This window comes from Myiozetetes cayanensis, unplaced genomic scaffold (genome assembly GCF_022539395.1).
Source record: "Myiozetetes cayanensis isolate MyiCay16 unplaced genomic scaffold, myiCay2020 scf3, whole genome shotgun sequence".
NCBI lineage: Eukaryota > Metazoa > Chordata > Aves > Passeriformes > Tyrannidae > Myiozetetes > Myiozetetes cayanensis.
The window spans coordinates 57,351,126-57,365,397 of record NW_026087521.1 but is presented as its reverse complement, the minus strand read 5'-3'; the positions used below and the strand labels follow the sequence as shown (position 1 = coordinate 57,365,397).

General features: G+C 51.2%; 1 protein-coding gene across 1 annotated transcript in view; it reads left to right on the top strand.

Moving 5' to 3' along the window:
- Nucleotides 1–10,208, top strand: part of DENND2A (DENN domain containing 2A) — a 56,608-nt gene extending 46,400 nt beyond the window's left edge. The window contains exons 15-20 of the mRNA XM_050323902.1: nt 3,689–3,866; nt 4,658–4,699; nt 6,038–6,155; nt 7,338–7,577; nt 8,624–8,710; nt 9,486–10,208. Coding sequence (XP_050179859.1) covers nt 3,689–3,866; nt 4,658–4,699; nt 6,038–6,155; nt 7,338–7,577; nt 8,624–8,710; nt 9,486–9,517 — 697 coding nt within the window. The 3' untranslated portion in view covers nt 9,518–10,208. The remainder of the gene's footprint in view (nt 1–3,688; nt 3,867–4,657; nt 4,700–6,037; nt 6,156–7,337; nt 7,578–8,623; nt 8,711–9,485) is intronic.
- The last annotated feature ends 4,064 nt before the right edge of the window (nt 10,209–14,272 follow it).

Genomic DNA, 14,272 nt, shown 5'->3' with positions numbered 1-14,272 from the left:
TGAAGTCTTCAAGGAAAGCAATCAAACTGAACAGCCATTATCCTTCCTTAGAAGCTGTTGCAACCTGTCAAGGTGTCTTTTAAAGCAAGTCAAGCTAGTCTTGGAGCAACTTCTCCCAGAAGAGAAAGAAGAGTTTCTATGTAATTGCAGCTGTCGTGTTCAGATTCTGTATTGGCCACCTGTGTTTAGGGTGGCTATCAAGAAACAGCAGCTTCATAGAGAGCTCTGTGGTAGGTTTGTGATGGGATGCTGTGTGGTGGGAAGGCCTGTTGTTAAAGCAAACAAATGTCACAGATTGCTGTGCTATCATTGTTCTGACCAAAGGAGTGCTCAGCCAGAGAGATCTGTGTGTCAGTCGAAATCAGCCCTTTAGGGAGGGATCTGAGGATTCTTTGTGTACTTCAGTTCTTTTTAGCCTCTGTACTAGTGACATCTCTGTCTCAACTGCAAGCAACATCAGACATGCAGCTCAACCATGTTCCCTGCAGAAGGCTGAATGAACCCATGAAAGTGTGCTCAGGATCTTGAAAGTGTACTTCAAAGACCTGAGGTATTTTTAAGATCACTGTTGAAACCAAAAGCCTTAAAAAGTGGTGTCTGTGTCCCATTTGAACATCTGGCCCTGAACTTGTGTGGCCTGAGGGTGGTGCATGGCACTCCCCAGAGCGCACTGCAATCCCATCACTGCTGGCTGAAGAGCACACAGTCACACAGGTGGCATTAAAGGAATTTGTCATACAGGTGCTTTTGCGAGGCTCAGCAGCCATGGTGTGAATCAGCAGTCCCTTAGCACTTGTTGCAGTGCCATATGCAAGAGAAAGAGAGAGCTTAGGCTTGAGTCATTCCAGAAGACTGAGGTTATCCTGGGCTCCTGACAACCTGCAGCTCCCTGAGACCATCTGCAGAGCAAGTCTGACTGAATCACATGTGGAAGAGATACCTCAGTGTTACCTCCTCTGTGTCCATCTCTGAACTGCCTTCAAAGGAGCCTCACAGACCTCAACCCTATCAGTATTGTTCTCTGAAAATGTCTTCCACGGTGAGAAATGTTTCAGAGTAGAGATCCCTAGGTTTCATCCTGGAGGAGATGAGTCATTCAGAGATGGAAGGGTGGAAGGGGAAGTTATCTTTACTTCCCACTGCCTGGTGTGTACAATTTCAGACTTACACAGCTCTGCCTTTGACTTCCACCAACTGGACCTCAGCCATCTTTCCTCCCACTCAATCTCTCACGTACCATGTGTACTCACTGGGACTTGAGAGCTGGGCTGAGGGAAGAACAAGCCACCATAAATATAGCAGGAGACAGCATGCCATAATACATCACCATGCCATAAATAACCATGTACTTGGCTGCTCACTGTTGCTCTGTGGAGCTACCTGGAATCAGAGATGTTTTCCACTGGTTTTCAAGTGCTGTCTATAAAGTCAGTTCCCACTTTTAGGCAGGAAAATTAGGAAAAAGGAAAGGACGTTTAGAAACAAAAAAAAAAGGTACACCTTCAAAATTGAGGATTTGTGACAAAGATAAAACTTCTTACACTTCCACGTTCAACCCCTCCTCAAAGAGGAGGAATGGTGGGTGGTGGTAATGCCACACTGCTCTGCATAAGTGATGAAAGGTGCAGTACTTTCAGCTTTCACTATGCTGCTGCTGCTGCTATTACTGGAGCTATTATCAGTCAGCAATTGAGGAGTGGAAAATATGTTCTGCAGTAACAGAGGGGAAGAGAAACCCCTGCCTTTATGTTTGCTAACATGACCCAAAATGTGTGAGTATATGAATAGTGCAACCTTGAAGAAGATGGTTTTTAAAGGATCTCATTAACTTGGAGTGCACCTCTGAGATAGCACATTCACTTTTGTTGTGGTTTCTTTCAAGATTAGCTTGTATGAAAGATACAACAAAAATCAGCCACTCTGATATTATTCCCACATTTTTTCTTGGTGAGTTTTTTGTTGTTTTTTTTTTTTTTTAGGTAAATGTTCCTGTTTCCTACTAGCTCTGTGCTTTCTCATTATTTTCATTTTGTTTCTCTCAGATTCATTATCTACCTTGCACGTGTGATAGACACAGCAAGGTGTGGGCCTGCTGATGAGGGCAGGCACAGCTTGAGAGCAGTGACACAGAGGCAGCCTGCGGGAATGAGTGCAGAGGAGGGAGGGGAATACTCTTAGACTTTCCTAAACAAGGATTACTTCATACTGTCACAGTGAAGTCCTGGCAACTACAATTGTGTTCTGCTAAACTGAGCTTACCTGATGGAAGCCAGCCAGGTGTCCCCCAGCCACACCACTCTGCTCAGTGTGCCTCAGCAATACAGCACGGGGATGCACATCCACCAAACTTAGCTGGAGCGAGGTGGGGAGGGAAAACAGGCTTCATTTGTCAGAGCAAGCTCAAGTCTGCACCCATCAAACCTTTTCCTTCTCAAGTCAGCAGTAAACTGCCAGATCCAGGTTGCTGGATGTAAATTCTTCCGTGGAGTCTAGCAGGAGCCAGCTGGGCGTCCTTCCTCATTGACGTGACTCCTCCTGGCTGCACCAGTCTCCTTCCCCTCCTCCAGCCTTTTAATACCTGGGTATGAGTAAATGAAGTGACATTGCATACAGGGTTTGTAGCAGCAAGCCTCCCCCTTCTCTTGATGCATAAAAATACTTACAGACCCAGAACAGATGACTAACTGGTGCCCTGTGGTGAGCTCTGCTGTGTCTGACTGGAGACCCTGCCTGCCTCCTGCCAGAGAGCTGATGAGGTTTCTGGACGGGCCCTCTTGTTGTCAGCAAAGGCACTTACAGCCAGACTGCTGGTGGCATTTGAAGGGGCAAGAAGGAAGGCCGAAGTCCCATGAGCTGTGGGCTGGCTGTGTGCTCCCCTCGTGGGATTTCACGCTCCCATGGTTCTGGGTAGCCTTGGCAGGTTCCACAGGCTGCAGGGTGCCTGGATAGCCTTGGCTGGAGACCACTGCCTTCCTCCTTCCCCCATGCTCTGGCATATGATTGGGACCAATAGAAAAGCATCCTTTGGCGTGCCATTACTCCTGCTAAGGGTTGCCCAGTGTGCTGTACAGGTAGCAAGCCAAAGGGCAGGAGTGGACCATGACTGGAATGACCTGCAGGAACACCTGGGAACCTTGGTGCTTAGGAACTTTGTCAGGGGGTCCCAGCAGGTTGTGCAGCTGCAGTGATCAGACCAAGAGTATGGCCAGCAGGTAAGTGGGCCAGGGCAGCCCAGCAGATGGTTGCTGTGGTGGTGGTGGGGCTGCCTTCTGCCCCCCACAGCTGTGTGCTGTCTGTGCTGGGCAGCGTAGCCCCTGTGCATTCAGAGATGTGGCTTTCCCATGGGAACAGCCACAGAGGTATGCTGTGGGAGAATAAACTCATTTCTCTAAGGAAAGGCAGTGGCATAAAAGATGCCATGTCTGTCTGTGTGATGTTTCCCATCAGTGCACTGGAGTAGCAGATCTCTGATTCGGTGGGACCCATCTCTTGTCACACGTGCGTAGGCTGAGATCATCTTTCGGAAGTCATTGCTTTTGAAGCTGAAAAATGGGCTCAGAAATCTGGGAAAGCCCCTAGTAATTAGAGGGATCAATCAGGGAACAGTTGAAAGAGTCCTGATTTCTAGGAAGCACCACACATTCCCTGACCAACCAGCCAACGTCCTTGATTGTGTTTCACCTTCCAGCACTCTCTCCAAGTGTTGCCACGCCACGGTGGCCCTATTGTACCCCTTCACCTGGCAGCACACCTACATCCCTGTGCTGCCGCCTTCCATGATCGACATCGTGTGCTCGCCCACCCCCTTCCTCATTGGCCTGCTCTCCAGCTCCCTGCCCCGCCTGAAGGAGCTGCCAGTCGAGGAGGTGAGCCATGCAGCCACACTGTGGCCTTACTCTAGGTTGCTTCCAGTGGGCTGAGTTGTCTTCTCTCCCAGGAAGGCTGCTCTGGAGAGCCTGCCTTGGCAGTGGGACGGAGCCGAGCTCTCGTTCTCTGGCTGCACGGGGAGGGAGGAAGCGGACAGTCCCCTGGGGAAGCAAAGTCTATGCTCTGCCTTGTCCACAGCTTGGGAAGGCAGGGGGCTGGGATCTCCCACCGTGGGGCTACTGTGGTTAGGAGGAGATGGCTTTATTAAAGCTTCTTTTGGTTTCTGCTGGGGCTATGTGCAAAGTCTGCCAGGCTTGAACTGTGATTGCTGTAGACTGGCCAGGATAGCTGCTCCTCTGGTTAACACAGGTGCCTAATGCAAGCAATAAATAATTAAGAATTGGATTTGTGGTGCACAAGAGTGAATGCAGCAAGGCTGAACGTGGTCAGGCAGGCATTTCCCTCCCTGCACAACCCAGAGACAGCAGTGCAGCACACGGGGAGAAAAGATAAGGTTCTGAGTGTGATTTGGTGATAAAGAGTGGTGGGCCAGGCTTTGGATCATAGCCTCCTGCTGTCCAAGCTGCTCTGCAGTTTGCAGCAGTGTCCTCAGAAAGCCACAACAAGGGCTCCACTCCTGGCTCACCCTGGGTGCCTCCTCCAGCTGTGGTGGAGGGTAGGAGGAGCAGGGGCAGGGCTAAAGCACTTCCTCTAGAGCAGTTACAGATTAAGATAAACTCTTGATGATAGAAATAATTACTTCCCCCTTTTATTCTTCTTTTGTTCTTAGGTCCTCGTTGTTGACCTGGTAAATAACCGGTTTCTGAGACAGGTGAGCAGAGCTATTTCGTATCCTTCACCTTCTCTCCCCTTTTTCCATCATACCTTACCTCCATCTGTGTTTGCTGACATGCCCTTCTGGATAGATTGCTTTCTCCCCACTCAGGGATTAAAAATCCCACCAAGGCAGGATTTGTGGTTGGCAGTGTTAGAGGGGTTGCTGTGTATATATGTAATATCAGCATCCCAAACCACAGCTGTTGAGGACTGAATCATTGTGAATTATTTCTGTTTCTGGTTTGGTTTTTTTTTTTAAAGAGGGGAAATGGTGGTACTTGAGCACTGTAGTTCTTGAAGTGTCTCCTGTAAGATGGAGGGCACAACTGGAAAGCCTTGGCTCAGCACTGTCTGCTGGGGAGCAGCATGGGCTATTCTAGCTGTATCTGTCAGTCCATCTCCTATCACATACTCTGCCCTGCGTGGGAGGGGAGCCTGGATGATTTCTTGAAATCCTTTCTGCCCAAGAAGCTTGTGGTTCCTCACTCTGGCCCTTGCACTGGATGGGTCATAAGCTGGTACATGGGAGCCTGTATGTTGCTCTGGTAGTGAGATACCCTGCTGATTTTTATTTCCCTTTGTTGTGGAGAGGAGGAGTGGGAAGGGGAGGAGGAAGGGGAAGACTACAAATGAGCAAATACACTGCTGGCCAGGAAGCTATTTTTTCCCAGAGCTTCTTGGCAGATCGTTGAGCGGTGCTGGCAGAATCAATGTCTGCTGTGCCTCAGCTCCCGTGGGTAGGATGGGATGAGTGCTCCTCCTGCTGCAGAGAGCAGCCTGTGGGTGAAGGCCACTCTTTTGTCTCGGTTCTCGCTTGCCAGCTGCCTTAGCTGCAGGGATATGCTTTACCTGCACCTCTCTTTTGGAGGTTTAAGCTAAATCATGCTCTCTCAGCCAGGGCTGGTAGGAGTCTGTGCACAGTCACTGGCAGTTCCTTGGCTCTCTGGGAACTCATTATGCCTCCATAAGATGATTGGTGCCTGAGCAGAGCCGAGCAGGGGGCTCTGCTCACCTGGCCACACGCCAGCATTGTTAGACACATCCTCTTTGTGGTGGGGCAAGTGCTCACAGGCGGAGGGTGCAGTGGCGGGCATCTCAGATCAGACATCTGAAATTCCTCCAGAATAGGGAAATATTTAGGAAAAGATACCCCCTTTCTCCTTCCTCTCGTGCTTCTTGATAGTACTGCGCTGGGAGGTGCTGGGAACGTGCCAAGCATATTATGCCTTCTCCCTCTCCTCACGGTTCATTTTTAGTGTCCTCCTGCTCTGCTGGGGACAGGGTAGGAGCTGTTTTATGCCCCAGTCCCTGAGGAGGTGGCTCTGTCTTACAGATGGAAGATGAGGACTCCATCCTGCCCCGCAAGCTGCAGGCCGCCCTAGAACACATTTTGGAGCAGAGGAATGAGCTGGCGAGCGACAAGGAGGAGGGCCCTGTCAATGGCAAGCAGGGTAAAGCACGATGCCTTACACCTTAAAACCACCTCTTTTCCTGCCCCTCTTTCTTCTGTCACTTCTTAGAGGAGAACTAGGCATGTGTTAAATTTAACACCACAAATATTAGAGGTAGGTCAGGATTTTGGTTAAGCTATGTTAAATATTTCATTGCACAGGGGGCAGTTCTCTGTGTTAAGAGCAACAATAGTTATCCCTTCCCAGCTTCCCCTTCTGTCTGTCCTTCCCTTACAGTTCCAGGCAACACCTGTACTGCTTTCAGGGAGGGTTCCATAGGCTTCTCTCCGCTGCTGGCCATGTGAGTGATGCAGGCTCCTCTGGGGGACAGTCCACCCGCAAAGCTGCAGACTCAGAGATGGCCATGTGGCTCACAGGCGACTGGGCTGAGACAGCTCTCTTGGGGGCAGTTATGGGCACCTCCTCATTGCAGGGGAGCCTGAAGAACGTTCTGGGTTTGGCTGGGATAGAGTTAGTTTTCTCCATAGTAGCTAGTACAGGGTTGTGTTTTGCATTTGTGTTGGAAACAGGGTTGATAACTCAGGGATGTTTTAGCTGTTGCTGAGCAGAGCTTGCACTAGGTCAAGTCCTTTTCTGCCAGTGAGTGGGCTGGGGGTCCACAAGAAGTTGGGAAGGGATACAGCCAGGACAGCTGATTCCAAAGCATCACTCCATCTGGAGGTGACGCTCATGGAGTCTTGCTTAGCCTATAAAGCTGGGGGGAGAAGGAGGAAGTGGGGAGACATTCAGAGATAGGGCGTTTTGTCTTCCCAAGTCACCATTACGTGTGCCGGAGCCCTGGTTTCCTGGGGATGGCTGAACACCTGCCTGCCCATGGGAAATGGTGAATAAATTAATTATTTTGCTTTGCTTCCGTGCACAGTTTTAGCTTTATCCGTTAAACTGTCTTTATCTCGGCCCATGAATTTTCTCACTTTTACTCTTCTCATTCTCTCTCCCATCCATCAAAGAGGAGTGAACACCAAGACAAAGCTTGGTGACTTTCAAAGTAGTAGCAATTTGATCTACTTCTGTGGTAAGCACTTGCCAGAATGCTGTCTCTCATGAGCAGCTTCTCCTGCTCAGGCTGTCTGAAAAAAAACAGGGAATTTTTACCCAGGGATTTTTCCAGCAAATCCTCACAGCACTGTCCTCACCACTGCCTCTTTATTTTCTCCTTAGAGACCAGCCCTTTGAATGAGGTGGTGTCTGAGGCCTTTGTCCGTTTCTTTGTGGAGATTGTGGGCCACTATTCCCTCTTCCTGACCCCCACGGAGCGAGAGGAGCGGACCCTGCAGCGTGAGGCTTTCCGCAAGTCCGTCTCTTCCAAGAGCCTCAGACGCTTCCTGGAGGTCTTCATGGAGACACAGATGTTTGGGGGCTTCATTCAGGAGCGGGAGCTGCGGAAGCAGGGGGTCAGAGGTGAGCAGCTTGGACTGGGCTCTGCTGCTGTGGAAACTGCTGTGCTCCTGCGAGAGCCAGGAGATGCTCCATCGACCGCCAGCTCCATCATCAGCACCATGGCTGGAGGGTACCTGCAGGAATACTGGGAGGGAAGTGGTAGGGAAGCACCAGCACATGCTAATGGTTTGTTTTGACACCTATACGTGACCCTCACAAGTCACTTGGGGATTCCTTGTCTCCATTTCCTTATCTTCCCAAAGCGGGGACCATTGCCTCACAGGATTGTGGTGAGACACGTGCACAGTGCGTGGGAACCAGCTGCTAGAGAACGAAGGCACTTCGTGCCTGATCTGGCTATTTCTTGTTGAGATTGGGGTTATAGTCACCCTTATCACTGCAGTATTGTCCGTGTGTGTGCCTCTTCTGTTCCACGTTGAATTCCCATCAGCACTATCACACAAGGGGTACACTGCTGGAATGATGTTTATTCTTGTAGTCCCTCAGGTCCCCTTCTTGTGTCTAGAGGAAAAATGGGCTGGTTATGGCTCTTTTGGCTAGCAGAAGATATGAATGCTCATGTCCTTCCCAGAGCAGCTTCTGTTGTTTCACTGCTGTTATTCCACAATCCCAAGGACCCTACTGGCAGGTGAAGTTTCTTATCCCTGCTGCTGCTCAGTGCTGGCTTACAGCTTCTTCCCAAGCACTAATAAGCAGGGGACACTTGAATAGGTGGCTGAGTAAAAGAAGTTTTGCAGTGTGGTAAATCCTGCATGACAATTCCACAGATGATCTCACTCTCTGGACTTAGCTGTGTTCATAGCAGAATGAACAGAGTTTTTGTCTCTCCCTGAGCAAGGAACAGAAGCTCAGTCAGCTTTGCAGTGAGGAGGGAGGGACAGACCAAAGGTTCTGTGCCAGATCTGGGCTCAGCTGATGGAGGAGGTGGGGTGAGTTGTTCCCTCTTGTGTGCAGTAGTGTATGGGTAAACACACTTTCAGATGGGCATTCTTGCTTGGATTTACAGAGCTGCAAAATAAAAGTTGTTGACTTCTTTCTTTCTGCAGGTCTCTTTGAGGTACGGGCTCAGGAGTACCTGGAAACACTTCCCAGTGGGGAGCAGAGTGGAGTCAATAGGTTCCTGAAAGGCCTAGGTAAGGAACGAGCAAAACCCTTGGCTTCTCAGGAGGTTTGGGCTTCTTGTTGCCTTCAGAGTGGGCGGTAGAGAAGCTGCCTGAGGGTGACTGTGTGTGGCATCCTGCAGAGCAGTGCTCTGAGCCATGAATGATCAGTGTCTTCTAAGGGAAATAGCTGGATCTGAGGAGGCAATGGAGCAACCAGTGACTTGGGGGTGGCAGATGCATGTCCTGGTGAGGGAAGTGACAGTCTTCATTGCCTTTGGGTTTGCCCTTAGGGATCAGCAGTGGGAATCGCTGGGAGTATTCTGAGATTGAATCTATTTTTCACTGTAAAGGTAGCTAGACAAGAGCTCCAGACACCAGAGCTCAGAAGTCCTTGATAATTCACTGGGCACTGTGTCTAAGAGAGTTTGATCATGTGTTCAGGTGGCATCCCTGGCCATTCTTGGCCACTTAGGAGCAGCAGTGCCTGAGGGGCTGGAGTGCCCTGCCTCCATATAGGCTCTGGCCGAGGTGAGCTTAGCCATGTGTTCACCTTTCAGGACTGCTGGGCAAAGGGGCTCTGGAGGGTGTGCCTGGGGGTTTGCAGGGTCTGAGTCTGTAGCACTGCTCCCAGGGGCTGGGCAGAGCTCTGCAGGCACCTGCTTCCAGCTTTGCAGAGCAGCTGGCTGTGGATAAGGACACAGGGCTGGCAGCAGGGCCAGTTCTCTGTGTAGGGTGGAGGTGGTGATGAATGACACTTGTTTTGCCTGTCGCTGTGGGGAGCCCATTTTCCTTTCTCTCTCTTCAGGCAGCAAAATGAAATTCCTCCACAAAAAGTAGGAGCGAAGCACATCCTCGTTCCACAGAAGAGAACAGCTTTACCATTCAACAGCAATAAATCAGACTTATCAACCATTCCTGTTCAGCCTGCTCCCAGGAGCCAACAGCCTTGGGCAAGCTGACCATGGCCAGCCACGCTTGCACGGACATGCGGAGCTGCAGGAAGGCTGGATGGCTGTGGGGCTGCCGGGACAGGCTTCTGGATATCTACAGTACCATGCACTGGACCAAGCACTCTCTCTGAACTCTGCACTAGCACGTTGCAGGCGTCCCAGCAGATTGGATCTTTTAGCTAGTCAATTCTTTGGGTTTTGTTGTATTTTTCTATTTATATTGAGGTTAGAACAATTATTAACCAGTGACTCTTGCCCTGCCTCTTCTCTGCCTGGTGCTGCAGGAGGCCGAAGCGGGACTTTCACGGGACTGAGCAGGCAGAGCTCAGATATGGAGGGGAAGAGCAGAGATGTATGGAAGTAGGTCTCTGCAAAGCAAGGACACTGAGGGCTGCAGGGATGATGTGGACTGACCAGGAGGAGCTTCCAAGCAAGGGAGGAGGGTGAGGGGGAACCACTAAACCTACTGAGGACTTGATGGGCTAGCCAGCTCCCTGGGTGGCTGTATCAGGGAGTCTGAGTACAAGGAGAGGTCTTTCCTTATGCAGTGTAATTAAAAGCGAGTGGTGTAAAAGGCATATGTGGGTCCATCGTGTTTGAGGGGAAAGGGGTAAGCTGTGTATTCCCATCAGCCCACTTGGAACTGACCATGAGCCAGAGAGGACATTTAGCAGCTGAACTCTCGACTTGGCCAAGCCTTCAGCTTCTCTGTGAGTCTCAGAGGCTGTGTGGTCTCATTCGCTCTCCTGACCGCTTGCAGGAAGAGCCCAAGGTGGAGCTCAGCTGGAGGATCTTGCCCTGGAGACCCACTTCCCAAAGGTCAGATGGCCTCTCTTTTCCCATTTTGGATGTTGCTGCTGGGAAGCACAGTAGGAAACATGCAGGGGCAGAATGCCTGCTGCTGCCTTCTGTGCTCCTGGTTTGGGAGGAGGTAGGGTCTCCTGCGTGCCTCTCCTCTGTTGTTTTTGGTGGGGAGGAGATGTGGGGTGGGGTGAAGTCTTTTTCCCAGCTGGTGTGAAAGCTGTTACACTTCCATTGCTTGTGAGAGCAAAGTCGAGTATCTGGAGCATCCTTGAGTCTCCTCTGCTCTTGGAGGACAGTCTCTTTCCCAGCTGCCTGGGGGTTGCAGGGTGAAAGCTGCATGCAGATACCTTTGCTGTGAGCAGCTGTGCTACACTGGGCTTCCCAGGCCTCCAAGAGGTTTTGAAAGTAGTCCACGTGCCCCTGTGGTCAGTGGGTTTTTCCAGGTTAGAGGACCATGCTGACCAGCAGCAGGGTTCAGAGGAGCTCACCCCTGCTCTGTACCCTACCAGAGCAGTGGGTCCAGTGCTGCTCTGTGAATCTTTTGAAGCCTGCATTTCCAGAGTTTCCTACAGCAGCCTCCTTGTCCTGTGTGGTGTTTGAGGACAGAAGAAGTGTGTTGTGATGGGTGGTGGCAGGCGTGGGCGGCTGGGTGGGTGAAGGGGTGAACTCTGAGAGAGACGGTACTTCCCTGGCTCCCAGCGCAATGAGGCTTGCTCTGGCTGTGACATGTGCCACTCTCTGGGGACCAGACTGGCTGGGCAAATGGCTCTGGGTGGCCCTGCTTCAGCAGGGGGGTGGCCCAGGTGACCCCCAGAGGTCCCTTCCCACCTTAGGCTCTCTGTGGTTCTGTGGTGAGCACTGTAAATGCCAAACAGCTGTAGTACCCTACTGGGCAGGAGGCAGGCTGGCAGCACCTGCAGCTCTGTGCCCCCCAAAATTCTGTGCAGGGACAGATGAAGCAGCAAAAGAGGGGCTCAGAGAAGCCAGCAGCATTTACCCCCCGCCCCTCCCCAAGGTTAGGCTCCTGTAGGGGTGACCAGGTGGAGAGTGTGGGGCTGCCCCTCAGGTGTGCTGAGCAAAGTTGGCACTAGTTCAAGCCTAGTTTGTCACAGGAGGCGGTGGTGGCCCACCAAAGGGAACTGCAGTGGGATGCAAGGTGAATCAAATGCTGTGCTTTGGTTCTCTTTCAGAAAGATGTTTTTAATAGTAGCACAATGAGGTTTTGCAAAGCTGGGACGCTACCACGCATGCGAAGGTGGCCAGGATGCCTGCAAAGCTCTGTGGGATGCTAAATAAAGCTGATGTGTGGCTCAGCTCCAGCCTTCAGAAACAGGTCTCCTACACGGTCCTTCATTGCCAAGTCTGTTCCTGGGAACTCCACATTCCCCTTCTCAAGTGATGTTTTCAACAACATGGGACTTGGCCTTCCTCGGCAGGAGCTGTGGTAAGGAAATGGGAGGGATGCCCCATGCTTGGCTCAGCTTGAACTTTGTGTGAGCATGCTGAGATCCTGGTAGCTTTTCCTGCAATATCCTAATAGCTTAAATTAAAAAGGGTTGTGAAAAAGCCCCTTTTGCCTCATTTGGGGGCTCCAAGGGGGCTCTGGCAGCACAGCGCTCTGTGACCACTCAGTGCTTTTATTGGCAACTCTCAGGAAAATGGGAATCAAGCCTACATAGTGTACAAAATCCAAGCGCTGGGGGGGAGGTAAAAAGCAGCAGCATGAGAAGTGCAGTGAAAGAAACATTTACAACTGTGTCATTAAGGATTTAAAATGAAACTCAGACAGAAAGTATTGATCCCCAGCTGCAGGACAACCTCTTCAGCTTTATTTCAAGCTGTGTTGCTCCTAGATCAGCATGTCTTTAAGGGCTCTGGATGCTTTGGAGGAACCCACCTGTAAAGAAAAGCCATAACACCATCTGTGCTGGGTCTGACCATGGGCCCATGTGCCCTCCTGTGGAGGCTGCCAACAGCAGGTGGCCAGAGATGACTGTGAACAGACACACATATTCTGGGTATTCCCTATATACCATATATACACACACTGTACTATACATACCCACAACCTTAAACTTGCCTGCTATACATCCCACAACCAGGGGTTTCCTGCAGCAGAGGTGGTGTCTCTGTGTTTAGTATCCTTGGATGAGTTTCTGTTCCATGACCTTGTGTATGTGGGTGCAGACAAACGTGCTGAGGCAAGAGGCCAATCTGGGGGCATGGATTTACAGAAGGATACGGACCAGGACACTGGTTAAACATTAAAAGCTGCGATCTCTGCTTCCTGACAGTTCCTGGCTAATTAAGCAGCTCTCACACACCAACATGAGCAGCTCTGCAGGGCCCGTGATGCACAGGACTGCACTTGCTGACTCTCAAGCTAAACGCCCAGCCCTGTATCCCTCCTTGGTTTGCCAGCGTGGGCTGTTGCCAACCTGCAAGATCCCAGGGTACCCGTCAAATCCCAGCCCTTACAGAAATTTATGGAATTGTCCCATCTACCATGCAGTAGGTTGTGGTCAGTCCCAGTAGGACAGACAGTGAGTCCTGTGCAGTCAAGAGACCAGATCCAGCCTGGCACAGGGCAGTCAGATTTGGGCTTGGAGAGGTGCAGGCAAAGGGCTGTGCTTGTGCTTGGCTGTGTGTTGGTTTCCCTGGTGCCAGCTGCTGGGGAGGTTGCAACTCACCTCTCTGCCTGGAGACAGCTTTCAGGTTGCAGGTGCCAGCAGGCAGCTTACAGGTGTAGAGCCCCAGGCAGCCACCACAGTCAGAGGGCTTCTGGCAGGGCCGGGACTGGATGCTGTGGCAGGAGTGCTGCAGAGAGAGGGAAAGTGGTGGCTGCAGTGCCAGTGTCCAGCTGTGCCCAGCCCCCAGACAAGGACCCCCTCCCACTCCCAGCTGTGTCATCACTGTGCTCACGCTGCCAAGAGCCCTGGTCCCAGGGAGCCTGTGCTGTTCACAGGCTCGAATGGGCACTTTCTATGCAGGCTTGGGCTGACAAGAAGTCTCTGGCAAAGTCAGAAGGTTTCCTTTTGGGGTGCACATGCCCCACAGCTGGTTAGTCAGTTGTCTTGGGTGATGTGAAATGCTCAGTCCTGGGACCACGATTGCGAGAGTCTATAAGCTTTGTCACGCTCAAGCTGACAGCAGTGCAATGCCTGGGAGTGGGAAGAGCTCAAAAGAGCCTCTTCATTTCCCCCAGAAGGGCAGGACAGAGAAGCTCCCATTGGAAAGAAAAGCAAAGTTGCAGAAGATTGTTTGATAGAATGGGATGAGTGTTTGGTTTCATTTAAAGTGGTAAAATAATACAGTAAATCCTGCAGTAGCAGGACAAAATAGCTCACCAGGCTATAGAGCAGCAGCTTCATACAAGTAGCTGGAGAAGCTGAGGCCCGAGGAAGCAGTTCCAGGGGCAGTTCATTAGTGCTTTTGACAGAAAGCACACTCAGCAGCATTGTGGCAACCACAGACATACACTAGTGCCTCTTCTGTGTCACCTGCCCCAGGTGGGTGGCACCTGGCACAGCATCAGATAGCACTTCGTGACTAAGGCAAGGTTTACTTGTGTGTCACCAAAAGGTGGTTTAGGTTTGATAACAGAGCGGTTGGTTATTTGCCGGATGTTGTGCTGAGCCCACAGGCAGAGGAGGTCTGTGCCTCCCTCTGGGCATTGCTGTGAGGAACTGTGCCCATCAGCATGGCAAGGGGCATCAGGGCATGGTGCCCCCCTTGCAGAGCTCTGAGAGCTTTGTGGTAGTGCTTCTGGGGGGGGGTAAACATGAGACTTCAGGGGCTGGGGAACATTACAGGGGCTGGGGCTGGAGCAGGACTGTCC